The sequence below is a fragment of the Lissotriton vulgaris genome, chromosome 7 (genome assembly GCF_964263255.1).
Source record: "Lissotriton vulgaris chromosome 7, aLisVul1.2, whole genome shotgun sequence".
In the NCBI taxonomy this organism is placed as follows: domain Eukaryota; kingdom Metazoa; phylum Chordata; class Amphibia; order Caudata; family Salamandridae; genus Lissotriton; species Lissotriton vulgaris.
Window position 1 is genome coordinate 1277029475 of NC_141695.1, and position 25912 is coordinate 1277055386.

The 25912-nt window shown below is 51.0% G+C and overlaps 1 protein-coding gene across 1 annotated transcript in view; it reads left to right on the forward strand.

Annotated features, from left to right (window-relative positions):
* LOC147703391 (uncharacterized) overlaps positions 1 to 25912 on the forward strand; it is a 9287842-nt gene that overhangs the window by 8335406 nt on the left and 926524 nt on the right. The window contains exon 37 of the mRNA XM_086931832.1: positions 8673 to 8807. Within this exon, the coding sequence (XP_086787958.1) occupies positions 8673 to 8807 (135 nt within the window). The remainder of the gene's footprint in view (positions 1 to 8672; positions 8808 to 25912) is intronic.

A 25912-nucleotide genomic window follows, 5' to 3' on the forward strand; every position in this document is an offset into this window, starting at 1 on the left:
GACCCCACTTTCCAAGGACCAACTATTAAAGGGAATGAGTCAATCAAGCTTCCTGCCATAAGAATGCTGCTCATAAAACTCGGTTTATGTTTACAATTTGACAGTTGAGCTTTGTTAACAGAAACATAAGGTCAGATTTACTAAGGGTTTGCGCCAGGGCTGAGTCACGCAAAGTGGTGCAAAGCAGTGCAAATGCTTGCAATGGTATTTACTTAGGTATTGTGCTGGAAAGGTATCCTTTTTGCAGCACAAAAAGTGCTTTGGGCTGCTCTGCACTACTTTGCACAATGGGGGCATTATGTGGGTGTAACGTGGGCAGATTAACGCGAATACTCATATTTTTTATGGAAAGCATGACATACTATGAACAGAACTCAAACGTTCTGGTGGACGAAGATTTGCAACATTAGCCCCCTGCTTATGGAACACCTTTCCCCTGGAAATTCGGTCCTGCCAAGACCTCTTACCTTTCCGGAAAGCATTGAAGACCTGGCTCTTTAGACAAGCTTTTTAATCTATCTTTTCTACCTCTGATTGTGTTACTGTCAATTTAGCGCCAAGAAACTAATCAGTGTTAGTGCGCTCAATAAATGATTTAATAACATAACATAACATAACATAACATACTATAATAGCCAGAATGGGCTTTGCATTAAAATAACCCTTCCTTGAAGCAAAAGCTAACATGAAGAAATGTTTACATTTCAACACCATTTCCACACATTGCATATATGCTACACAGTACAGCACATGTACAATGTGTGGAATATTTTAGAATTGTTAAGGCATAGGATTTTGTACTGGTAGGATACGCTTCCTGACAAATCCTATACTAGACAGCATGCACACACCTCTGCACAGTGGCACAAATGTTTAGAGTGGCACTGTGCAGCCTATTTGTGTGCCATTAGAAAGGTAGCTAGCAGCAGCAGGTCATTTTTATTAAAGATGGCTCTGCGTTGCACTATAAAATAAAACATCTACCCCAAATTGTGCTTGGCTGACCGACCCAGCTTTAATCCAGGCGCTCTCAGGCAGTTAGTGGCAATGAAATTGAAAAATATTATAATTTCCCTCTCTTTACTTCCTGACTCTGCTAGCTTAGGCCTCTCTACTAACCCCTCTCTCTAGTTCTCTCTGTGATGTGATCCTCTCTATCTCAGCTTTATTCATTTTACATTTGTCTACCTCGCTATTTTTCTCAATATATCCAATATAACTCACTCAACTTCATCTACCTCTGCCTCTCTATCATGATTGTGCCCCTCTCTCTCTAACTCCTGAGCACTCATTACGATGGCAGGCAGACCGCCACTGACTGGTCGTTGGTGGCGGTCCGTCCACCATCTAGGGCATGTCTGACCGCTGCATTAGAATGCAGCCGGTCACACAGCAGAGGTGAGAGTGGGACCGCCGCCTCCGAAAGGCTCAATGATCCCGTTGGGAAGGCAGTCGGATTCCTAATCCCTAGAATGGGTCAATGCCTGCGCAGGCACTGCCATAGGGATTAGAATATCCGTTTCTGACTTCCTGTTAATACCGGTCCCATCCCCATGAACAGGCGGCCGAAAATAGACATCTGAAAGAGACTCGTTAGTGATAGATTCCTTACCTTAGAATATCCCCAGGCGTCAGACTGGATCCGGAAAGTTTTGCGTAGCAGTACCCTTGCGCGTCGGTAGGTGTCGTCTGCGGCTCCGCGTCCGTCGTAGGCGTCGTGTGCGCCGTGATGACGTCGTCAGAGTACTTAGATGCCGCCTCTGCGTGCTGACGTCAGTTCTTCTTTTTTCCGCGCCAGCCAGCGCAGATCTGGGAAGAGCAGTTTCCTAGTCACTTTTTGACTAAACTTTTGTGATCTTTTTTGATCCATTTCGAAGTTTTTACGACTCCGACGGTGCCGTTAGAGATGCCCGGCTTCAAGCATTGCGACGAGTGCGACCGTACCATGTCAGTCACGGATCCCCACCGCTTGTGCCTGATGTGTTTGGGCGTCGACCATGACGACGAGGCCTGCTCTGACTGTCCGGCCCTCTCGAGGAAGGCCAGGCGGGAGCGGTCCCGCAGGCGACTCGAGATCCGCCAGTCGGACCCGCGCCATGTGAGGTCCCGGTCCAGGTCCCACAGGAGGTCGAGGGACGGGTCGCGGGGACGGAGCCGTCACAGCTCCGGGAGTCGGCGCCACTCCTCCGGGAGTCGGCGCCACTCCTCCGGGTCAAAGTCATCAGGTAAGAAACATAAGAAGTCGAAGAGACATCATTGCTCTTCTGACTCCCCCCGACGCTCGCGCGATGCGGCCGGGGGTTCGGGTGACACCGCCCACGCGGCTCCTCGTGAGTCGCGGGCACCGCGTTCGTCCCCATACCCCCCGGTCCCTGGACTGAACGCGACGCCAGAGGAGATCGAGCGCTTCCTCATGGCCATGAGGTCCCTTTCTCCTCCGACGGGTTCCGCGGCGCCTTCGGGCCCAGTGAACCCGTCTGGGGGCCCTAGTGGGTCGGGGGCTATGACCCCGACGCCGTCGGGTGCTTCGGCCTCGACGCCACCGGCGCCTTCGGGCCTGGCACCGCAGGGCTCCACGATCCCGACGCCGCCGCTGCCCTCGGGCTCGGCGCCGCAGGGTACAGCAGCCCCGGCGTCATCGGTGCCTTCGGGCCCGGCGCCGCAGGGCACCGCTGAGCCCTCGTCGGGCGTTGGATCATCACCGGTGGACCTTACGACCCCCCCGGCGTCGGTCCGTGTGGTGTCCCCTCCGGCACCGTCCTCGGGCGGCACCGTCCCCGATGCCTCCTCTCACTGGGTTCCGACGTCGGGTCGACGCCTGTCGGCGCCGCTCTCGACGCCGTTCGGAAAATTTAAATTCTATGAACCCACCCCATTCACTTATGACCCTGAATCTCAGGAGATGGTGGACGAGGAGAATTGGGAGGGGTCTGAGGACCCTCTGACCAGGTAGTGTCAGTCTAACATGGACTGGACAGGAGACCTTGGGGAGGCCAGTGGCCTGGACACCTCTCCAGACACTGGGTTTGTCTCTCCTCCTACCGTGGCTTCGGAGGAGGGTGCAACTTATAGTGTGGTGTTGACGAGGGCTGCTAAGGCCTTGGGCCTTGAGCTCCCCGTCGCGGCCGTGAGGACTAATCTCCTCACTGAGGTCCTTAAGCCGCAGTCATGCTCCATGGAGCCTCTGATGCCGTATAATGAGGCCTTGACGGACGTTCTTTTGGGCACTTGGTCCAGGCCCGCTACAGGTTCGCCTGTAGATAGGAACGTGACCAGACGCCACCGCCCGGCCCCGGGCGACCCATGTTTCCTGTCCACCCACCCCACCCCGAGAGTCTGGTTATCCAGCCTTCTAACTCCCAGACCGCCTTCCCGACGGCTCCCCTGATCGGGAATCCAAGACGTAGGAGGCCTATGGCAAGAAGGTCTTCTCGTCCCTTAGCTTGGGACTGCGGTCTTCCAACACTGCATGCCTCTTGGGCCGTTACACCCACTCTCGGTGGGAAACGGTGGCGGAAGTGCTGCCAGAGTGTCCGTTGGAGGTACGGGCCAAACTCGGCCAAGCCCTAGTGGAGGGCCGGGACGCAGCGAAGTATTCAATCAGGTGCGGACTGGATACTACTGACTCGCTGGGCAGAGCGATGGCTACGACAGTGGCGATACAACGCCACGCCTGGCTGAGAGCCGCCAACTTCTCGGCAGACGTCCAGAATACACTCATGGACATGCCGTTCGATGGCCATCGCCTCTTTGGCGACAAGGCAGACCACGCGCTCGAGCGCTTTAAGGACTCCAGGGCTACGGCCAAGTCCTTGGGCCTCTCGGCCCCACGCCAGCAAATGGGTGCCTTTCGCTCCTTTCGTGGCCAAGGAAGGGGCGTCCCCACATGTGCCGCCAGCTACTCGCTGCACACTGTCTTCCAGCGCAGCGGCGGCCGTGGAAATCGCCGTGGAGGCGGTCGGGGGAACAAGCGGAGCCAGTCCACACCTGCCCCCGCAGCATCCGCCTCTAAACCCTCCTAGTCCGTGCTTTTCGGCCCATGTGACGCCAGTGGGAGGCAGGGTTCGCCATCACCACTCTCACTGGCGCACAGTCACTTCGGACAGGTGGGTGCTGCAGATCGTCCGAAGGGGCTACTCCCTCCCCTTCGAGACGACCCCTCAAGCCATGCCACCGCAACACCACCGCGTATCGGGGATCACTTGCGGCTCCTGCAGGAGGAAATTTCGGCCCTCTTGGCCAAGGGGGCCATCGAGCGCGTTCCTGGGCCAGAAGTAGGTCGTGGTTGCCACTCCCACTACTTCCTGGTACCCGAGAAGGGCAAAGGGGGCCTACGCCCTATCTTGGATCTGAGGAACGTCAACGGCTTCCTCCGGAAGGAGAAGTTCAAAATGCTGACATTGGCTCAGGTCTTGGCTGCCCTAGACCCAGGAGACTGGATGGCAGTGTTGGACTTGCAGGACGCATATTTCCACATCCCCGTCCTGCCGGCCCACCGGCGTTACCTGCGGTTCACGGTAGGCCTCGAGCACTTTCATTTTACCGTGCTCCCCTTTGGCCTTACCAGCGCCCCACGGGTGTTCACGAAGGTGATGGCGGTGGTCGCAGCTCACCTGCGCAGGTTAGGGGTTTCAGTCTTCCCCTACCTAGACGACTGGTTGTTGAAGGCGGGCTCGCCCCAGGCAGTCGTCAGCCACCTCCAGACTACAGCGGATCTCCTGCACCAGCTTGGATTTTCCATCAATGTGCCAAAGTCACACCTGTGCCCCTCTCAGAAGCTCCTTTTCATCGGAGCGGTTCTCCACTCGGCGCAGTTTCGGGTTTACCCTTCCGAACAGCGGGTCTGGGATATACAGGCTCTGATTCCGGTCTTCCGCCCGTTATCCCGGGTTTCGGTCAGGTTGACGCTGTGGCTTCTGGGGCTGATGGCCTCCTGCATCCTTCTGGTGCATCACGCACGGTGGCGGATGCGGGCTCTGCAATAGGAAGTTTCAGTGGGCCCAGCACCGGGGCAACCTGTCCGACCATGTCCTGATCTCGGAGGGCACTGCGAGACAGCTGCAGTGGTGGCTCACGGACCGCGATTGGGTCAACGGCAGATCCCTCTCCCTTCCCCAACCGGAGCACGTAGTTGTGACGGATGCGTCCCTCCAGGGCTGGGGAGGCCACTTGGGAGAGGCGGAGATCAGAGGACTCTGGTCTCCGGCGGAGTCCCGGCTCCATATCAATCTGTTGGAGCTGAGGGCGATTCGTCTGGCACTGAAAGCATTCCTCCCGTCTGTCCGAGGGAGTGCAGTGCAGGTGTTCACGGACAACACCACCGCCATGTGGTACTGCAACAAACAGGGCGGGGTGGGGTCGTGGACCCTTTGCCAGGAGGCTCTGCGTCTCTGGCAATGGCTGGAACATCAGGGCGTGACTCTGGTGGTTCAACACCTGGCAGGTTCTCTGAACGCCAGGGCGGACGAACTCAGCCGTCGGTGCTCGATGGATCACGAATGGCGTCTGAACTTGGACGTGGCGCAAGGCCTCTTTCTGTGATGGGGAGAGCCTTGGTTAGATCTATTCGCCACCGAAGAGAACGCGCAATGTCATCAGTTCTGCGCGTTGGAATTTCCAAGGCGGCACTCGCTCGGAGACGCTTTTCGTCGCGAGTGGAGCTGCGGTCTGTTATACGCCTTTCCGCCTATACCTCTTCTGCCCAGAGTGCTGAAGAAGATCAAGCGCGACCAGGCACTAGTCATCCTTGTGGCTCCGGACTGGGCACGAAGGTACTGGTATCCCGAGCTACTCAGCATGTCAGTCGATCCCCCGGTTCGTCTGCCTCTTCAGGAGGACCTTCTGTCGCAGCAGCAGGGGACGGTCCTCCACCCGAACCTGTCCAGTCTCCACCTCCATGCTTGGAGATTGAGAGGCGACAGTTGAGGCCATTTGACTTGCCTCCTGAAGTTTGCAACATCATTCTGGCAGCCAGGCGTCCCTCCACAAAAACGGTATACGCCTGTAGGTGGAACAGATTCGTGGCAAGTTGCACAGCAAAGGCTGTGGATCCCCTCAATGCCCCTCTCTCTGAGGTCCTTCTCTTCCTTCTTTCTCTTGCCCAGCAGGGCTCTGCTCTGGGCACTATCAAGGGCTATCTTTCGGCTCTTTCAGCCTTTCTGAGGCTGCCTGACCAACCTTCTTTGTTCAAGTACCCTATTGTAAGCAGATTTCTGAAAGGCATCACTCATACCTTTCCTCCTGTTCCGTTTGTGATGCCTCAGTGGGACTTGAACCTGGTTCTAACATTTCTGATGTGCGCTCCCTTTGAGCCACTTCATAACTGTCCACTTCGCCTTCTTTCTTTGAAGACTGCCTTCCTGGTAGCCATCACCTCTGCCAGGAGAGTGAGTGAGCTCCAGGCCCTCTCTTGTAAGCCTCTTTTCCTTTCAGTCCATCTGGACAAGGTTGTTTTGAGGACTAGGCCCTCCTTCTTGCCAAAGGTGGTCACGGCCTTCCACATTGGGCAGTCCATCACATTGCCCACCTTCTTTCCGCCTCCGCACCCCTCGAGAGAGAGGAGGAGAGGCTCCACCGTCTGGACCCAAAACGTGCGCTCTCGTTCTATCTGGATCGCACACGCCAGTTCCGGGTGGATGATCAACTCTTTGTTGGGTACGCGGGCGCTAAGAAAGGGAAAGCGGTGCACAAGAGGACCATTTCTCGATGGATCATCATGTGCATCCAGGCATGTTACTCCTTGGCTAAGAAGGAACGCCCTGTTGGGCTGAGGGCTCATTCCACTCGAGCCACGGCCACTACAACTGCCTTGGGCCGAGGTGTGCCCTTGCAGGACATTTGCCAGGCAGCTACGTGGGCCTCGTTGCACACGTTTGCTAGGCACTACTGCCTGGACAGTCAAGTCCGGAGGGACGGCTACTTTGGCCGCTCCGTTCTCCAGGACTTTCTGGTGTAATTATTGGTTCGCAGACCCACCACCACGGGGATGGTATTGCTGGGGTATCTATTATAAGGTAAGGAATCTATCACTAACGTGTCTCTTTCAGATGCACAAGTTACTACTTGTGTAACGATATATCTGTAAGAGACATTAGTTAGTGATAGATTCCTTACCGACCCACCCATCCTCCCCGTTCTGCGAACCAATATCTAGGGTTAAGGTCATCCCCTTTCAGGGCCCTAGTTTCTTGGCACCAGTGTCGGTTTTTGTCATGGCTCTGCGCTTCTGGCGCGGAAAAGCTGTCGCTAAGAACTGACGTCAGCACGCGGAGGCGGCGTCTAAGCACTCCGACGACGTCATCACGGCGCCCACGATGCCTACGACGCCTAAGACGGACGCGGAGCCGCAGACGACGCCTACCGACGCGCAAGGGTACTGCTACGCAAAACTTTCCGGATCCAGTCTGGGGATATTCTAAGGTAAGGAATCTATCACTAACTAATGTCTCTTACAGATATATTGTTACACAAGTAGTAACTTGTGCTTTAGGGGCCCCAAGCAGGTCTCCGATCCCCCGTTGTCTACTGGAATGTTGCCAGGGGGGCACATATGGTGCCCCCAAACATCCATGCACCTTGTACCAGGCACCACATGGTGCCTGACACTCGGTGGGTGTATGTTCAAAAACATCTTGTTTTCAAATGCGGCTTGTGCTGTGGCCCTTTTCCAGGCCGCAGCACAAGCCGAAATTGGAAAAGGGATGTTTCAGACTACCTACATGGCGGTTGCATCCTAATCTGGTGGGTATGACCACGGAATACTTGTCAGCCTGTCCCAATCCCTCAACAATGTCCGACCGCCATCGTAATGACCCCCTTGGTGCCTACATCCGCATCTATATCTTGTGATTACCTTTATCTATCTCAATTCTCTCTACCTCACCTGTCTTCGCACCTCACGACTCTTCTTTTCGTTCTGACCTCCCTGTATCTTTTCTCTATCTCCTCACTTCTTGCACTACCCCATCTATATCTTTACAGCACCTCTCTATCTTTCTCTCTCCCAGTGTCTACTATCTTATCTCTCTCTCCCTCTCTTTTAACCCTTTCTCTTCCTCACCAGTCCCCCTCATCACTATCTCATTTCTTTCCCTACCTCACATCTCCCTCACTACCTTACTCTTTTTTCCTACATTGCTATCTCGCTCACTACCTTACCTCTTAATTTACCTCAACATTATTTCAATACCTCACCTCTCCACTTCCCCTTTCACTTATTCTACCTCTGTTAACTTTCCTTCGCCTCACTTTTCTGGCTACCTCTACTTTTCTACATCTACCGCTTTTGCTTTGTGATCAATCCCCTGTCTTTTTATGCTCCTCTGCCTTTTTTTCCCTTTTTTTATCTCAAAGTAAAAAAGGGAAATTACTTAAGCATGTGAAAATGAAAGATTACAAACTCGGATAAATGTAGTTAAAGGTAAGTAAGATTGTTCTTATTATTATTGTGATAGTCTAAGAAAAGATTTTGGTACTTCTGTATTTATTGCCCACATATATTGAAGGAATGGCCAACTGAGTTTTGTAGCACTCCTGGCAAGCTGTGTCTAGAACCATAAAACCTTAGAATCATAAAGGTTTACCATCGTTATTGTCTTACTAGTAAATGAGATTAACATAATTCTTTATTTTTTTATATTTTTTATACCTGGTTTCACATTCTTATATTCCAGAGTACTCTAAATCAAAGTAGAATTGAACGTCTTGAAATGATTCAGTGTTTCATCCAGATGTTGGCCAAGCGCATTCGCCCCTGTCTGTTTCAGGCACACAATGATATTTTTAAAAGGAACGACTATGGAGAAGAGGTAAGGTTTTAGAATCTGAAATATAACCAAATATTCTTTATCCATCGGAGCAAGACCGTCTTCTGATTGCACTGTATGCAGGCGTCCAATCCGAAGCCTGCACTCTCTGCCTTCAGATCTTCCTGCTTCAATCAATAAATATTAGCTGTTCTTATGGGAACAGTGTTTGGAACGAATTTAGTACCACTAGACTTCAATATGTTGCGCACAAACAGAAATGATCACTGAGTGTCTGGCTTTCCTGAAGTGTATGCAAGCAAGGCTGAGCGCTATACTAGTGTTTTAAGAACTTCTTAACGTTTGTGTTTACCACTATTATAACGGTATTACTACCATTGAATTTTGATGTTATCATTGAAGTTGTCTGTAATTTGTCAGTAAATAGTCTGGACATGTGTAGCAACTGATGTTTTCATGTTGTTTATCTCTACTGCAGGTATTATGTGTTTATGAATATGTTGTAAGAACTACTCCAATTTCTGTACATTCTATATTTTTGGTAAAAATAGAGCAAGCAAATATATTTTACATAGGATATTAACCTTAGAAAGAAACAAGGCAACATACGTTTTCCATCTGTGTACCCAGGATCTGGAGAAACACCCTCAGATCCGTCAGGACCACCGCATCTCCAATCTAGGAAAGATTTGCAGACCCACAACCCAGCTACCTCTTCTATCACTTGTTGACTTTATGCTTACTTTTGTCCATGGTTAGTTATGCCTTCAAGAGACTGCATTACGGGAGTGTCAGCAGCTGGTCTTGGTAAGTGTAGGAAAGTAGAATCTGCTTTCATGGTTACCCCCTCTTTCTACTTGGTGTCAGTATTTTTTAAGCCTAGTGTGTCTAGGATCCTGCTAATCAGGATCGTAGTCCCAATGCTTTCTCCCTAAATTGGCCATGGTAAGTACATTTGTACATCCACAGTTGGCTACTGGTGTACCCTTGTAAGTCGCTAGTATATGGCGCTAAGTTACCCAGGGCTAAAGCATGTACTGTGCCACCCACCGGAGTCCAGTTAAGCTGTGACTTCAGGCCTGCCATTGCAGCCTGTGTGAGTTAGTGCTTGCACCTCTCACAACAAATATATTTTTCCTTATATCTGATGTCACTGGACTCAAAACATATGTCATCCCTATGGCAGGTCCTTCAGTCCTGAGGGCAGGGTGCTCGGTTATAAGTGTGAGGGTACCATTGAATGAGCAGGACACCCCTACAAACACCAGAGACGATTCTCCAGCCTTTGTAAGTACTGTCAGCCATTTGAATACATCTAGGGCCCGATGTAGGTAAACGGGATTTTCCGATTTCAAAATACCGAGGCGGGCCGAATCGGTATTCTGAAATCGGAAAACGAGATGTAGGAAAAAAATACCGACTGAAAACCGATTCGGTCGGCATCGGTAATGAGATTCGGTACGTTCCGATTCAGCTCGGTCCGAATCGGAAATTACCGAATCGGCCAACAACGAATCGGAAAATACCGAATCGGCTACCACCGAATCGGATATTTCCGATTCGGCGAATACCGAATCGGTAAAAGCCGATTCGGTAAAAACCAAATCGGCAATCATAGACCCATGGCGAAAAAGCCCATAGGAATGCATTGCATGACCCGATTCGGCTTTTACCGAATCGGATAATACCGAATCGGATTTTACCGATTCGGATTTTACCGAATCGGTAAAAGCAGACTCGGCAATAGGCGATTCAGCCAATGAGGTGGCTCCCCCTCCCCCACCCAAACAGGGAGTGGCAACCCTGGCAGGTGCAGCCAATTAAGAAGTTTCTAGAAGTTTCTGGAAAGCCTGCCTGAGCCCAACACACAGTTAGCAGCAGTGGGAGAAGGAGGTTGCAGACTGAGCAGGAGCAAGAGAATATGGCAGATCAGGCAGGAAGCCAGAAGTCCTCCCAAAAGAGGAAGCCCAAATTCACCACCACAGAACTACAGGTGCTGGTTGAGGAGGTGGTGAGGGTGCACCGGCAGCTCTTTGGCAAGCTGTCCCTCAACGTGCCAGACAGCACCAAGAGGCGATTGTGGGCAGACATCGCCCAGAAGGTCAATGCTGCTGGAGTCACCCCCAGGTCCATTGAGGAACTTAAGAAAAGGTTCTATGACCTCCGCAGCCTCACCAAGAGGAAGCTGGCCGACCTCCAAAGGCAGGCTGGACTCACCGGAGGAGGCAAGAACCCGGCGCCACCCCTCACCGAGCTGGAGGAAATTGTCTCCAGCACCATCGAGAGGGAGAGCATTGTAGGGATCGGGACCCTGGACAGCACTGCGATGGCCACAGCTACAGGTAAGAAGCATGCGCATCATGACACACCCTACCAGACACCTCCCCATTAGACACAATGCATAGGCAAACACCAGCACTGTACTGTCACCAACATACAAGAGACAAGCATCATGGTACATGTAGTCAGCAGAAGTTAGCCAAATATGTCAGTGCAGAATCACAAGACAGGAAACAGTGTGACACGGTGTAAGGAGATGCAAGGACATGTGGAATGCCATAATTGTACTGACTGTAATACATCGGCACGCAGTTTACAAATGCTTCTTTGTACCTAGGGGCACCATCAGGCGGCACCACTGTGGCAGCAGAGGGAGCTTCGACATCACATACTGCAGTGGCAGGGCCGAGCACCAGCCAGCCTGGCCAGGAGGAGGAGGAAGAGGATGAGGAAGGAGACACCCCAGGGCTTGGAATGGAGGGAGTCCTGGTGATTGATTTCCAGGCAGTGCACTCCCCAGTACTGCCCAGCTCACCCCCCTTGCAATTTTCACCATACAACTCCCCAACAAGGCAGACCATTCCGCCGACAACAGCTCCTGCCACAACCGTGGCCTTGCCACCCGCTCCACCTGTCCTGGGAGCAGGGGCTCCGGGACCGGCCAGCACCACACCACCACCAGTGGCACCCCAGCCCACTCAGCAGGCCGGAGGCAGCAGTGCCAGACGCTGTGCCACCACCACCACCACCACCACTGCTGCACCAGCACGGGAGGGCAGTGTGTTCCTGGGCCTGGAGGGCCAGATGGTCAAAATCCAGCGCCAACAGGCCAGATCCACCATGGCCTGCCAACGCCAGCTCCTGCAGCACAACCTGCAGATGGGGGAGTTGGTGAAGGGGTTCCAGGCTGTTGTGGACAGCAACAAGGAGGTGGCAGCAGGGTTGGGCAGGCTGACCACTGCCATCACCCACTCCTCTGCCAGGCAGGAGGAGCATGAGGTTGCGCGCAGGAGGGATGCCCGGGTGCTCAACCGGGCCATGGCCCGCCTTGCAGCGGCGACCGCCCAGCTGTGCATTCGAAGCGCAAATCAGGAGTCGGTGCAGAGTCAGCAAACGGCTGAGCTGACCAGGGGGATGGCCAGGATCACCACGGCCATGGAGGCCATGTTAATTTCAAACGCCGCCTCCAATCCTGCCCTGGACCTGGGTGATGCTGGAGACAGCAGCAGCCGCAGCAGCCCGGCCAGCGCTGCATCAGAGCCAAGGAGGAGCACCAGGCGATCCGCTGATGCTGCAGGCCATTCGGAGGGGGCCGGGGGACACCCCAGTGGGTCTGGAAAGCGGGCCAAAAAATAGGCTGGCAAGGGGGGATGATCATACCAGGACCCTGGACTTTATTTGTTTTGACAGACTCCATTTTTTGATGCACTTCAGTGATGTAACTGTGGTGCATCACTATTAAAAATTTTATTTTCCAAGCAACATTTAGCTGTCTTTGCATCTGTACTCAGTCAGAAATAGTTCTCAGTGATCTCCTCACGTCTGTATCTGCCATCACATGGCGTACACACCCCAGCTGGCTGTGTCAGTGGCACAGCTTCGTCGTCGTCATAGTCCTCGTAGTCAGACAACTCCACCTCAGTGCCCTTCTTGACCGCAAGGTTGTGTAACATTGCACATACAGCTATGATCTTGCAGCAGGTGATGGGGGTATACTGCCTTGCACCTCCACTCTTGTGCAGGCATCTGAATCTACTTTTCCAGATGCCAAAGGTCCGTTCAACAACATTCCTGGTGCGTATGTGGGCCCGGTTATACCTCCTTTGGCTGGGTGTGGAGGGGTTGAGGTAGGGGGTGAGTATGAATGAGCGGAGGGCATATGCACTGTCGCCTGGAAGAGAAAGGGGTCACATTAGACACATGCATACATGTATTACACCTACCTACTATGTGTTATGGGGGTCTGATGATGTGGCTCACCTAGGAGGTATCCTTCTCCAAAATCGCCAGCCATCAGCCGTGCATATATGCCGCTCTGTTGGAATATATAGGAGTCATGGGTACTCCCTGGAAATTTTGCTACCAGGTCTGTGATGGTGCACTTGGCATTGCAGATCACCTGCACGTTGATGGTGTGTGTCGATTTCCGATTGCGGTATATGTATTCGGTGTCCGCTGGTGGGCAAATCGGAATATGCGTGCCATCTATGCAACCGATGACTTGGGGAAAGTGTGCCATCTGGTAGAAGTCCGCTTTGGTTTGTAGCAGTTCTGCGTGGGTTGCAGGGAATGAGATGTATTGGTCCATCCTGTCTATCATGGCGTCAAGGAATATGTGGAAGAACCTTGACAGGCTGCTCTGGCTCACCCCTCCTGCTGCTGCTACACCACTTTGATAGCTGCCAGACCCTACCAGGTGTAGGCTGCATAGCACCTGGACGTGCGCAGGGATGGCGTGTGCCCTTGGGGTGTGGTGGTCCAAGTATGGCTTAAGGTCCCTGATGAGCTCAAGTATGGTGTCAGAGTCCAGCCTGTATCTCTGTAGGATCTCAGCCTCAGTGAGCATGAACAGGGTTATCCTCTGTCTGTAGACCTGTTCATTTCTTAGCCATTCCCTCTGTCCTTCCTGCTGTAGCCGTAGCCGCCTCGCAATGACATAGAAAGCTGCCATCCTGCAAGTTGCAATGCATTTTGGGACTGTTTATATGGGTTGGAGTTGGTTACCACCTGATTGCAATCCATGGTAAATACCGAGTGAATTCTACCGATTTTGAGCCGATTTCGGTGTTTCTGTGCCTCCCTACATCTCCCCAACTGTCGGAATCGGGGTATTTCCCGATCGGAGATTCATACGAATCGGCATGTTTTCCGATTCGGATCATGTCCGAATCGGTATTTTTTCCGATTCGGTACATGGACCGAATCGGTGATTTCCCGAATCGGTGTCACTAACGAATCGGTAGTGGGACCGAATCGGTGATTTTCCGATTCGGTGTCACTAACGAATCGGTAGTGGGACCGAATCGGTGATTTTCCGAATCGGTGTCACTAACGAATCGGTAGTGGGACCGAATCGGTGATTTTCCGAATCGGTGTCACTAACGAATCGGTACATGGACCGATTCGGTCTTTGTAACCGAATCGGTGTTTTTCCGATTCGTTACATATCCGATTTTCGGTATGTACGTATCGGATTCTTTCACGTTCGGTACACATTCCGAATCGGTTTTCTATCCGATTCGTTCTGTTTTTGGTTCCCTACATCTCGATGGCTGTTTACCGATCGGTAAGGGCCAAAAATCGGTATTTTCGGCCGATACCGATCGGTAAAGCCCTACCTACATCGGGCCCATAGTGTACACCAGTCATTACAAGATGTCTAACTATATAATGGCTGCTCGAACCCATCCATGTTTAGCATCAAACATTTTAGAATCATACCCTAACACTGATTCCAGTATTGGAAGTATGATCCCATGTACTGGGGGGCTCCATTGGGATACACCCCTGTACTCCCGGTAACAGCCTTTCAGGTCTGCCAGCAAGCTAGTGCTGCTGCCGACCCCAGACATGATTTTGCCTTCCTGCTGCTGAGCTGAGCTCGAGCAGAGAAGGGTAGAGCAGGAGGTTTCCTGGGGTGGGGGAGGTTGCCAGTGCCACTAGACATATTTGGTGCCCTTCTTGCATACTCCAGTTTGAGCCAGTTCAGGGAGCCCTTACTTCCTGCTCTATCATGAAACTGGACAAAGGACATGGGAGTATCCTTCCCTCTGTCCAGCTCCTCCTCTACAGTGGACCCCTGAGTTGTTCCAACCCTTTCCTCAGGTTACTTAAGGGCTTTCCTGTGGGTGAACCTTTAGATTTGTCATGGAAGAAGACTCGATACTGAAACCACATTACTCTTTGACCCTTCGTCACTCTTCGACCATCTGGACATTTGGACTTCGCTGGACTTTGCCTGGAACCGAGATTGCATCAAGGAGGACTCCTGCTACTCCTTTCTCACTGTTCTGCAAGTCTTCTTCGTCTGTGTCTGTGCTTTTTTCAGGTTCCTGGACAGACTTGTGGGTATCAAGTTACCCGAAGTAATCTCCGTTGGAGTGAAGGAGTCACTCCCCTGCATCTGCAGGCACCGCAATGAAGCTGACAGGTCCACTGCTCAAGTAGTCCTACAGACTTCTCGAGACTCAACAACACAAGTGGTTATTCTGTCCCTCCTTCGAGGCCTGACTTGTCCTCTCTGTAATTTTGAGTCCAGTATCCCTTGTCTGAACCACTGGGACCGAACCCTTGTGAACTGCAAAGACTTGCTGTTGCCAAGACATGTTGGCCCTGCACTCCAGAGATCTTCAGGCTACCAGAAGATTCAGCATCTCTTCTTGCTAAGCTCAGCGTCCTCACCACATCCTCGGCACTGTGGGCCTCCATTCCTGGTGAGCTGTTTGAGGTCCCTTCATGACTTTTCTGCCTTTGGCCTGTGGGTCTTCCTGGTGGTCTTCTACTACTTCAGTGGGATTCCCTGCATGCTCGGGCCTACCCCAACTTTCCTGATGTTGGTGAGTCCCTTGGAGCTTGCTGGTCCCAACATTGCTCCTTCTTTGTTCCCCCTACCAGTTGTGACTACTAAGGCTTGTTGGTGCTCCCACAAGACACTAACCACCTAGTCACCGACATCCGATGTGGGACAGCTTGTTCACGGCTCCTGGTCTTCCTCAGTGATGCCTGGTCCTCACAGCTGCAGCGACAAGGTCACTGTTGACTCTTCTGAATCTCCCCATATCGGTGTGCTTGCAGGTTCTTCACTTCCAGAATCCACTGTTATGTTCCATACAGATACCCTAATATAGGCCTGGTATTATCATACACCTTCACCACCTCCCCTACACTATAACATAACATGTGTATTTGTAAAGCGCACGTTCACCCAGAGGTCTCTTGGCGCTGAATAACAGATGTTCATTGTTACCCAACTCAATGTTACTCATTTTATCGACCTCAGATGGATGAAAGGCTGAGTGGACCTGCCGGGATTTGAACCTGTGACCATGAGGTCAAACGTAGGCCCCTGCAATGGATGCGTTAGTGCATTGAACCACCAGACCCGGCTATACAGAAACAAGCCTTTTAGGATTGAACCTTTACCTAGTTCTAGTCCTGAGCACAGAAGGAGGGTTTTCCCTGAACAATAGTGTCCTATAACATCATCAATAGACTCACACAGTCTGAATGAATATTCGTAAGAGTTCTTGGAAACCAGGCAGGGGCTGCACTACCTGCATAATATCTACGTACAGGGTTCATCCCATACGTCTTCCTCAAATCCAACAATGGCTAATACAAGAAACACAGGACAAAGGAATCCTAGATACTTTCTATATAAATACAGCACATCCTACTAGTGTTAGCTAGAGGGAACCAAGACTTCCAGGCCGACACACTGACCAGAGACGCTGAGGCTCCTGCATGTAGATGCTCCAGCTGGCAGTGGTCTAAAACATTCCTTGCGGAGTGTCCAACTTGAAACCAGGATGGGGTCCCAGACTCTCTCACTTCAGGTAATGGGGTTAGACTAAATCCAAGAGGGATTCTTGGTTTCACACTTACTCACATGCTAGGTACACTTAGGTACATCTAGACAGGCAATGCAAGAGTACACGCTTTCTTTTATCATGCATTTTATATTCATGTATGTATTCTTGATCATTGCAAGATGGTAGAACTGTAGTATCTTTTTATATTCACTGTACTGCTAAACATATTTATCTGTTACTGTCTAACGGTTGTCGCAGCACATCTATTTTACACTAGAAGAACAACTGTGCAATGAATTCTTATTGTAACATGCCCGACTGTTTCTTCTGTGTAACTCTCTGAGACCGAATAAGTGAGCACGAGTGACTGAGCGAAAAGTAGTACATTGTTGTCATGTTCTAAGGTTGCCAGAAACTATTCTCTCCCAGATAGGAGGAGATTCCAGTGGCACTGTGAGCTAGCTAATGCAAACAGGCTAACATTCTGGTTGGAGGTGTTCGGAACCAGTCTGCCACCAAACACAGATTACGTTATCCGAATGCACAGATTCTGTATAGGTTATATAGGAACTACACAACACCACCATTGGATTCCACCGGACTTCTTCACCTTCTTCTCCAGAGGCAATTTCTTCCAACTCTTCCATTGTCTTCTACAGAGGTTTCCAACATCTCTTCACCCCTATGCACCTTGCTTCTCTGGGGTAGGTAACCTGATACCTGGGGTATCCACATGTGGAATGGCTGTCTAACCTTTCGTCCTCCAAGGGAATTCTTCGGGTTCCCTGGAAAGGGTTCTCTTTTTCTGCAAAACTGCAACCGCAACATCTCCATTGACTTAAATTGGTTACGCTGCTGTGTTCCCACTCTGCACACAGTCTCCATGGGTTTCCGGGGTACTTACCTTGGGTGGTTTCTTGTGTCCCCAGTTCCTCTGGGTCTTCTGGTCAAAGTCCTGTCCTCCTTTGCAGTTCACATTCCACTTTCTTAGTATATGGTTTGGTCTCCCCTTGGAGATCACTGTCTTTTGTGTTACTTACATGATTGCATTTGAAGTATTATTTTTTTTAAATATCTTTATTAGCATTTTCAGTGCAAAACAATAGAACAGGCATGTCATTATTCCTCCACAGTCCCAAACCCAGAACCCCCCCACGACCCCCCAGCACCCCAAAGCTCTGCTCACAAAGGAATAACACAGTCAATATGGATTCTACAGTAGTCCTGCAGGCCAAAAATACAATATGGTAACCTTCAATCCAAGACCCTCGTGTTCCCCCGATCCTTAGCACAGCAACGTTCTCAGAGACCGCCATCCAGCCCATGGTACTGGCGCCATTTCCCCCATACTCTCCCAAATTTTTGGGGGCACCCCATGCTTTATAAGTGACCCTCTCTGCGGCCATACACAAGTCCAGGCCACCACGCCAATCCTCTAGCCTCGGGCAGTCTGGAGCTACCCACTTCCTGGCCACATCCCTCTTGGCTACCACTAAGGCCAGCACTAGGAAGATCAATTGTGGGCGGCTCATATCAACATCATTTGTCATTCTGGCTGAAGAGTGGTCTCCAGCACCGCTCCCAATTCACGGAGTACTTCGCCCCAGAAAACCTGGATGTTCGGGCACGACCAGATAGTGTGAAAAAAATCTCCCCTCTCAAACCCACAGCGCAAACAACAGGGGTCAGACACCCTCCCAATTTTATGCAATCTCATCCTGTCAAAATACGTCCTGTGGAGCACCTTGAATTGTATCAATCGTAAGTGAGATTTAATCGCTATTTCACGTGGATGCATTAGTACCGTTCCCCAATCTACCTCATCCATATCCCCCACATCTCTCTCCCAAACCTCCTGCAAGTTCACTAGCCCATTAGGCATATTATTCATTAACTTCCTGTATGTGAGGGAGACCGCCTTGTGCGGGATCTGTTCCTGTAGGAGGCGACCCTCCAGCGGAGCATATTCCAGGAGTGGGTCCGCCAATACCGCCTCTGCCCTCCAGGCGTGTCTCAATTGTGCGTACCTAAAGGCCTGTGTGGGACCAAGACCATACTCCCTCCTCAGCTCCCCAAACGATTGCAGCTCTCCCCTCTTCATCACATCTCCCAGAGTAGTGATACCTATTGCATCCCAGGCCCCAAAGCCCTTCAGCTTATTCAGTTCCTTGAGCCAGGCACACTTTCACAGGGGAGTCTGACGAATGGGTTTGCCCTGCCACCCTGTAGCCCTTGTTGCCTTAGCCCACGCCCCCAGAGTGACCCGCGTGGCCGGAAGCAGCCTGTCCCTACCCCTGCCCCCATACAATAAGTGCATAAATGTATGTGTGCCCACTGAATGCCGTCCAGGGCATAAGTGGGGTGATGTGCAGGTGCATGTGTCCATTCGTTTATTGGGGTCCAATGTTCTGCCCAGTAGTAAACTTCTACAAGGAGAAGTGTGACTCAATGCTTGGAGCGGCAGACCTTGAGTGGAGAAGTGTGGCTCAATGCTTGGAGCGGCAGACCTTGATGCAGAACGCTGGCCAGGGACCAGGGTTCGATTCCCGCCTCGGCGGGTTTCGGGCTTAAATTCCTCTCACCGGATCTTCTCGCCTCAGTGCCGATTCTAAGCATGGGTCCCACGCTGCAACTCTGGGTAATAGCTTGCTTAGTCTTCACAAAGGCCCCCTGATACACAAGGGATGCCTGGTTTCACCATGGGATGCCCAGGAGTGGACACCCCACAAGGAAAAGCCAGGAGGGGTTCCCTTGTGGTAGGAGTACAAGCGCCTCGCTAGCAGTGTAGTAGTCGATGGTCTGATCCCCCCTCCCGTCCTGTCCCTAACGGGGTCCATAACATCATTGAAATCTCCCCCCACGATTTGGATTGTGTCGGACGTTGCTACTAGGATATCCGCAACAGCTTTCAATGTGCCTGCTTGCAATTTGGGTGGGGCGCAGACCGAAAGGAGCGTGTAGTCTCTCCTCCTTCATCGCCCCCTCATCCCCACGTATGTCCCCTGTGGGTCCACCCATGTCTGTGTAATGTGAAACGGTGGCTGCTTCCAGAAGAGGGCTGCCACCCCCCTAGAGCTCGAAGTGAAGCCTGCATGTGCCAGAGTCTGATATTGCCCTCTAGCAAGGAAATTACAACAAGTGCCCTGTAGGTGAGTTTCTTGCAATAGAATTGCATCTACTTTCAGTCTCTTCATGTAATTGTTTACTAATCCCCTCTTTATTTTGCTGCCTAGGCCATTAACGTTCCACGTCAAAATCTTCAGCCTCCCAGGGGATGGGTCATCCCTTGGCGGAACTATCATCATCCCATCTCATCAAACTGTGTGTGGCGTCCCAAAGGAGCCATGATGTGAGCCGATAGAGTCAGTACATCTGGAGTGACATGTCAAGCAAAAAAACTGTTCCCCCCTCAAACTCCCCTTCCTCCCAGAGAGACTAACAATCAGACCCTCTCCCCACCTAACTGCCCAAAACTGGATACAACTCCCCCCTTCCCCACTCCCCCCGCCCCACCTCCTCCCCCGTCTGTCCCATTCAGGCCTAGTGGCACAAAAGGACTTGCCCGGAGGAAAGGGTCTGTCGCCCACCCTCAAAAACCCCCTTAGAACTCCAACCCCAAAGAAAACTTGGAGCCTTGAATCCCCTTCTCAATTAGTCACTAACACCAATAGACAATGTTATGTCCAAAACAAAGAATCAAAGGAATAGGAAAGAAGGAAGGAAATGCAGGGAGGGGTATGCTAACTTGTGTGTAGTCCGGTCTCAAGCCTGCACCAGGCATGTTCCAGACGTTCCCACTTCACGAATGTGAGTCTTGGAGGTCGCCTGGGGATGCCGTGGCCCCTCCACCCGCTTCCTTCTCCAGCTCATTGATTGCCACCATCAGGGGATGCAGCGACGAAGTCCGTGCCTCCTCGTCATCAGAGGAGCACCCATCAATGTCCTCCTCCCCCTCAGACTTTACATTCCGCGCCAGACATCTGTATCTGGAGCCGGTGTGCACACTCCGTACTGGCGAAGACGAGTTTCTCCGGATCCTTCGGTTTGAGTTATGTGCCGGATAGGGAGTCGACTGCTGCCTCCTGGCGCCACAGGATCCCCTAGGCCTCTGGGATCTCTGCTGCCTTTACTGTGCCCCCTCCGCCGGCCTACTCGGCCCGGCCTCTCCGCTGACCTCCAGGTCCCGTTACAGAGGGTGCTCCTCCAGCCACTGCCAGGCATCGTCCGGATGAGTAAAGAAGTGCGACTTTCCCTGGAAAATAACTTTTAACTTCGCAGGGAAGAGGAGCATGTATTGCATCCGTAAATCTCTGAGCCTCGCTTTTACTTGGTCGAAGGAACGCCGTTGTTTCTGGACCTCCTGACTGTAGTCCGGAAAAATCATGATGGACACATTCTCTAGTCTAATCTCCCCAAGTCTACGGGCCTCTCTCAAAATTGTGTCACGGTCCGCAAAGTAAAAAAAATGGGCTATCACGGGCCTCGGCCGGGCCCCCTCCGGTGGTTATGCGAGTAATGCGCGATGCGCCCTCTCTATGATGAAGCAATTAGAGAAGCACACAGTCTGGAAGGTTTTCAGGAGCCACGCGTGTAGAAAGGCCTCCATGTTGTTCCCTTCGATTCCTTCCCTAAAGCCCACAAAGCGGAGGTTGTTGTGGCGGGCCCTGTTTTCCGCATTGTCCACTTTCCACTGAAGGCTTTTATGTGAGGCCTGAAGTTACGCCACGTCCGTCTTGAGCCCTCGAATAACATCCTCTGCGTCTCCCAGCCTAGTCTCAGCAGCAGTCACTCTCTCTGGCAATAGCGTCATCTCTGAGCCCACCTCTCCGATTTTGACCTAAAGGGCCTTTCGCGAAGCCTGAATGTCATCTCTTGAAGCCTGGATGGCCCCCATTAGCAAAGCCCTGTCCGAACGTGGGAGGGAGGTAGCCGCCTCCGCTGCAGGTGGGCCCGTGGCGTACCTATCCAAGGTCCCTTGCTTCCGGGTCCGAGCCGGAGCCTCCCTTTTCCCCCATCCTGGGTAGCAGTTAGGGATCACTGTCCACCGCCCGTAAATCCGCAAGCACCGACCCCTTAGCACGGGCCGCCCAACACACCACCACTCCTGGCCACCTCCGCTGGTTCAAGGTCAATGCCTACTACCGGGCCTCCCAGCTGCCACCTCCGTCTACACAGGGCCCAGCATGCCCCTCCACAGTCCCCCGGTCAGACCTCCAATAAACGTCCCCCCGTCAGGGCGCAGGTCGCAGCTGTGCACTGTCCAGGATCCCCAAACTGTGTATGGGCCTCCGAATTGCCTCTGGCCGCCTCCCCAAGGTTTACAGTTTACTATGCCACAGAGGAGCAGCGTGGCACCACCGTTGTTTAGCTCCCTCGAGGCCCGGTCACCCTCACACAACTCGCAGCTCCAGGGATTGGGCAGGCTAAATCCGTCTCGGGTCTTCCGGCCGCGCAGCCCCACTCACCGGACCCCGGTCCTCACCGGGTCTCGCAGGTCTCTCCGGCCCCAAACTCCGCTCGTGGGAGCCGGCAGACTCTTCCAGGCCTCACTGCCTCGATCTCTATTTGCCCATCCAGGTCCGGGCACATCCGCTTCCCCCTCCGGGAGGCCACCGTCCCGCAAGGCGCCGCTGTCGTAGGTCACCACTAAGGCCCCGTTGCTCTGCCAGTCCCTGTCCCCAGCGATCCAGGCAGAGGACCCCCAGGGGGCTGGGGGGGGGAGAAAGGGAAGGGGAAAGCAGGAGGCAGGGGGGGGGCGTCCCGTAGATCTCGTCCGACGCGGCTCGGTCCCTCTCTCCACCGCGGACCGCGCCGACTTCCGCCTAAGCCGTCCCGGGCTCCCCCAGTCTTTATCGCCAGGAGGGGTAGTCATTCACCAGCTCTGCCGGCGGTCCCAGGCTCGGCGGCCCCCCCGCTCACCGCCAGCTATCTCAGCAGGCCCGTTTGCAGCAGCGCTCTCCGGACTTCATCCGCGGACAGGCGCCATCTTAGATCTTACACCAGCCCCGCACCGGGTCGTCCTCTGCCTCCAGAGCTGCCGCCGGAACAGCACACAACGGGATTTCTTCCCCACAGGTGCACAGGAGCAACAGGTTGCGCTGGGCGGCGGTTGCGGGACTTCTGGGCATCAGTAAGTAGTCGGATCAGAGTCGGCTCGCCGGAGCTACCGGGAGACTCGACCTAGTCGGCCATGTTGCTGGCCACGCCCCTCGCATTTGAAGTATTGTTGTGTATTGTGTTGATAGCTCACAATAGGAGATATACCAATGTGTTAGTGAGTGCTGCTCTCCACAACTACCACTTTGAGAGCTTTCTATGGATATCAAGTCCACTCAAATCATCATAAGGGTTGCCTTGATTGGTGCAAGGTGCATCACTTGAATAAGTGTGCACCATATACTGAGCCAGCCTCCTACAATAAGTCTCACATGTATGCCTTATTGAAAAGTCTCTAAAAACGGATTTCTGAAGTTTGTATTTGCGATTTACTGTGGCAAAGGACTTAATGTAACTTGCACCCCATTGGTCACCCAGCAGTAATATTCTCAATGTGATCCTACATCTTGAATCCTTCTAATCATGCTGTTCCTGCTAGGTGAAAAATTATCCTTAATGGTGTTTCCTGCATATGCCTGTGCTCTCATTGCCTCCAGTGAATAGCCGTCTGCCAGCATCTGTTACAATCCTGTTTCATTGGGAAAGGGAATTTGGGATTAAGGAACCATGGAGAAGGTTTTTTATGTCTGTTTCTTCCAAAAAATGTCACTAAATATGAAAGGCTGACTCCTGTCACCAAACAGCCAGTCACTTATGTAGATCAGTTTAGTGTGCCAATTATATAGGCGCATGTCTGCCATTCCCAGTCCCCTTTCATATACTGAATGGGTAGACTTATCAAATTCGATCATGGGAGGCTTGTTCGCCCAGAGGATACTGATCATCATGTTTGACCATATCCAATCAAGAAAACATTTGGGTATTTCATATGGGTAGTTTTGGAATATGTAGAGAATCTGTTAGGAATAGGATCGATTTATTTAATGCAATCATACTTAGTACATTGATGGGTAACCTGCTTCAGCTCTATGTATGTCTTTGTATACCTATCCATACGGTTGACATGTATAGTAATCAGCATCATGTGGGGTTAAGAGCATTGTGTACTCACAGATATATAAGACCTGAAGTTTGATTGGGTGATCTAATGCTCCGTTCATTTGTGGTGGGGCTTTGCAAAGTCATCTTGCTTCATCTGGAGCCCAGATGCCTCTCTATTTATTTCTAATATTTGCAAAAGTTGTTGTCCTGCCCACCTTGGGCAGCGTAGAAATATGAGTCATTGGTCTCTGTATATAAATACAAAGTCTTCAATGCCCCCTTTCTATTATAATCTCTGTACTAACCCATGGCATTTAATCCAGGCCACTGCAAGCATGAATTGGAAAGGGGAAAGTAGACATTCCTGCCAGGAACCCTTCGCAAAATTAAGTTCCGTAGAACTCCATTGATTGTACCCTTACCTGTGGGTGGTTATAAAGTAGATCAGTGCGCAAGAACCAGGGAATTCATATGTATGCACCTGGGCAGTCTGTACCCTTCCAGTGCAGTGGCTGGTACCCCTTTTAGATCATTATAGATTAATGTATTTGTTGCTTTAACCAGTCAGTTCAGTAGTGCATTGGCTAGTACCTTGGCTTCTACATCAATTAATGAGATTGGGCGATAGGAATGGCATTAGTCAAGTGCCTTCTGAGCTTTGGGCAGTGGAGATATTGTGGCCTGTTGGAGGTCTTCATTTAAAGCACCTGTCTGCCTAGCCTCTTTAGTCATGGTACTGTAAGAAGGATTTACAAGTGAAGCGAAGCATTTGAAAAATTCCATCGGGAGACCTTTTCATACAGGTATCCTGCATGTCAGAGACCACACTTAGGAGCTCATACTCATATATGGAGTGAGCTTCGTATCAAAGTGTTCTGCAACCTCAGATGTGACCTGAGCCATATCGGTTTTCAGTAATCCAGAGACATCTCCGATGCGCGGAATGTCCTTGGATCTGTGGCCAAGCCAATATAAGAGCTGACTGGATGGCCCCCCAAATCACACTCTCACCATCTTGATACCATCTATATAAGTCTGCCTGTCACTAGTGCGAGCCGCTGGAGGGATTCTCTATCCATCTCATGCAATCACAGTAATGTAGTGTCTCCCTCAGAGGCAGATTCTTTCTTGAACCAGAGTATCCTCATCTCAGGTGTCTTGCTTTGTTCTTCTTTCAGCTTCGCCTTGAAGATATGCTTTGGCTTTCCCCAGATCACTACCCTGGACCCTTCCTGAGCATATTGGCGGAGGACACCGACATAACATTTATACAGAAATATGATTGTATTTCTGACCTTGGGTAGTGCACGAATTCATTGGTGTCTAGCCACCATGCATCCAGCTACTATAGACTGGGGCTACTCTTTATCCCTGAGCCCAGATGCATCTCCACAATGAGTGATTTGAAATATTCTCTGACAAGATATGTGACCCCCTGACCCAGGATAGGTTTGGAGAAATAAGTAATCACACCTGAAGAACTGTGCTGGGATGAGTAGTATGTATAAGTCCTCTTGCCTGGGTGCCATGTTGCGTTCCATGAGTATTTAACTTCTTATCCATTGCCTCGTTGTGTCTCCCTAAGTAGCGTCTGCGTTTTGCATCAGTTCTTTTAGTATACCACCCAGTTTGCCCCGAATGCTGCATGTCATTGGGTGCACAGACAGAATATTGAGTTTTAAATGTCGATATACACTAATATTGAGTTGGAAATATCGTGATGCAGAAATATCAACAGCAAGAATATTGTGGTCAAGAAATATTGTTTTTGAAAATATTGAAGTTATTATTATCATTTGCAAAAACAAAGTTGTTTAAAATATCGAGGCTTTAATTAGTGTTATGTATTTTAGTATGTATTTTCAGAGTATGTTAACTATTTTTTCCATAAGTATTGCTTTTGTTTTTTTAATATATTTTAGTAGTTAATAATTTAATTTTAATAACATTTTGCGTTTTTTAGTTCTGTAGCAGGTTGTGGGTATATAGGTGACTAGGGTGGGAAAAAATTTAATTATAATAAATTAATTATTATTTTTTATTTATTAGTATGTATTAAATTTAGATTTCATAGTGTTACTTGTTGGAATTAATGTATTAATAATCAATTATTCATTGGCTGTTAATTATAATTAATTAATTTATTGTTAATTAATTTTGCTAATTGTGTTATATTTTTAGGAGAGGTGGTGGAAATTACAGGGGAATAGGGTGGGAAGAAATGTAATTATAATATAT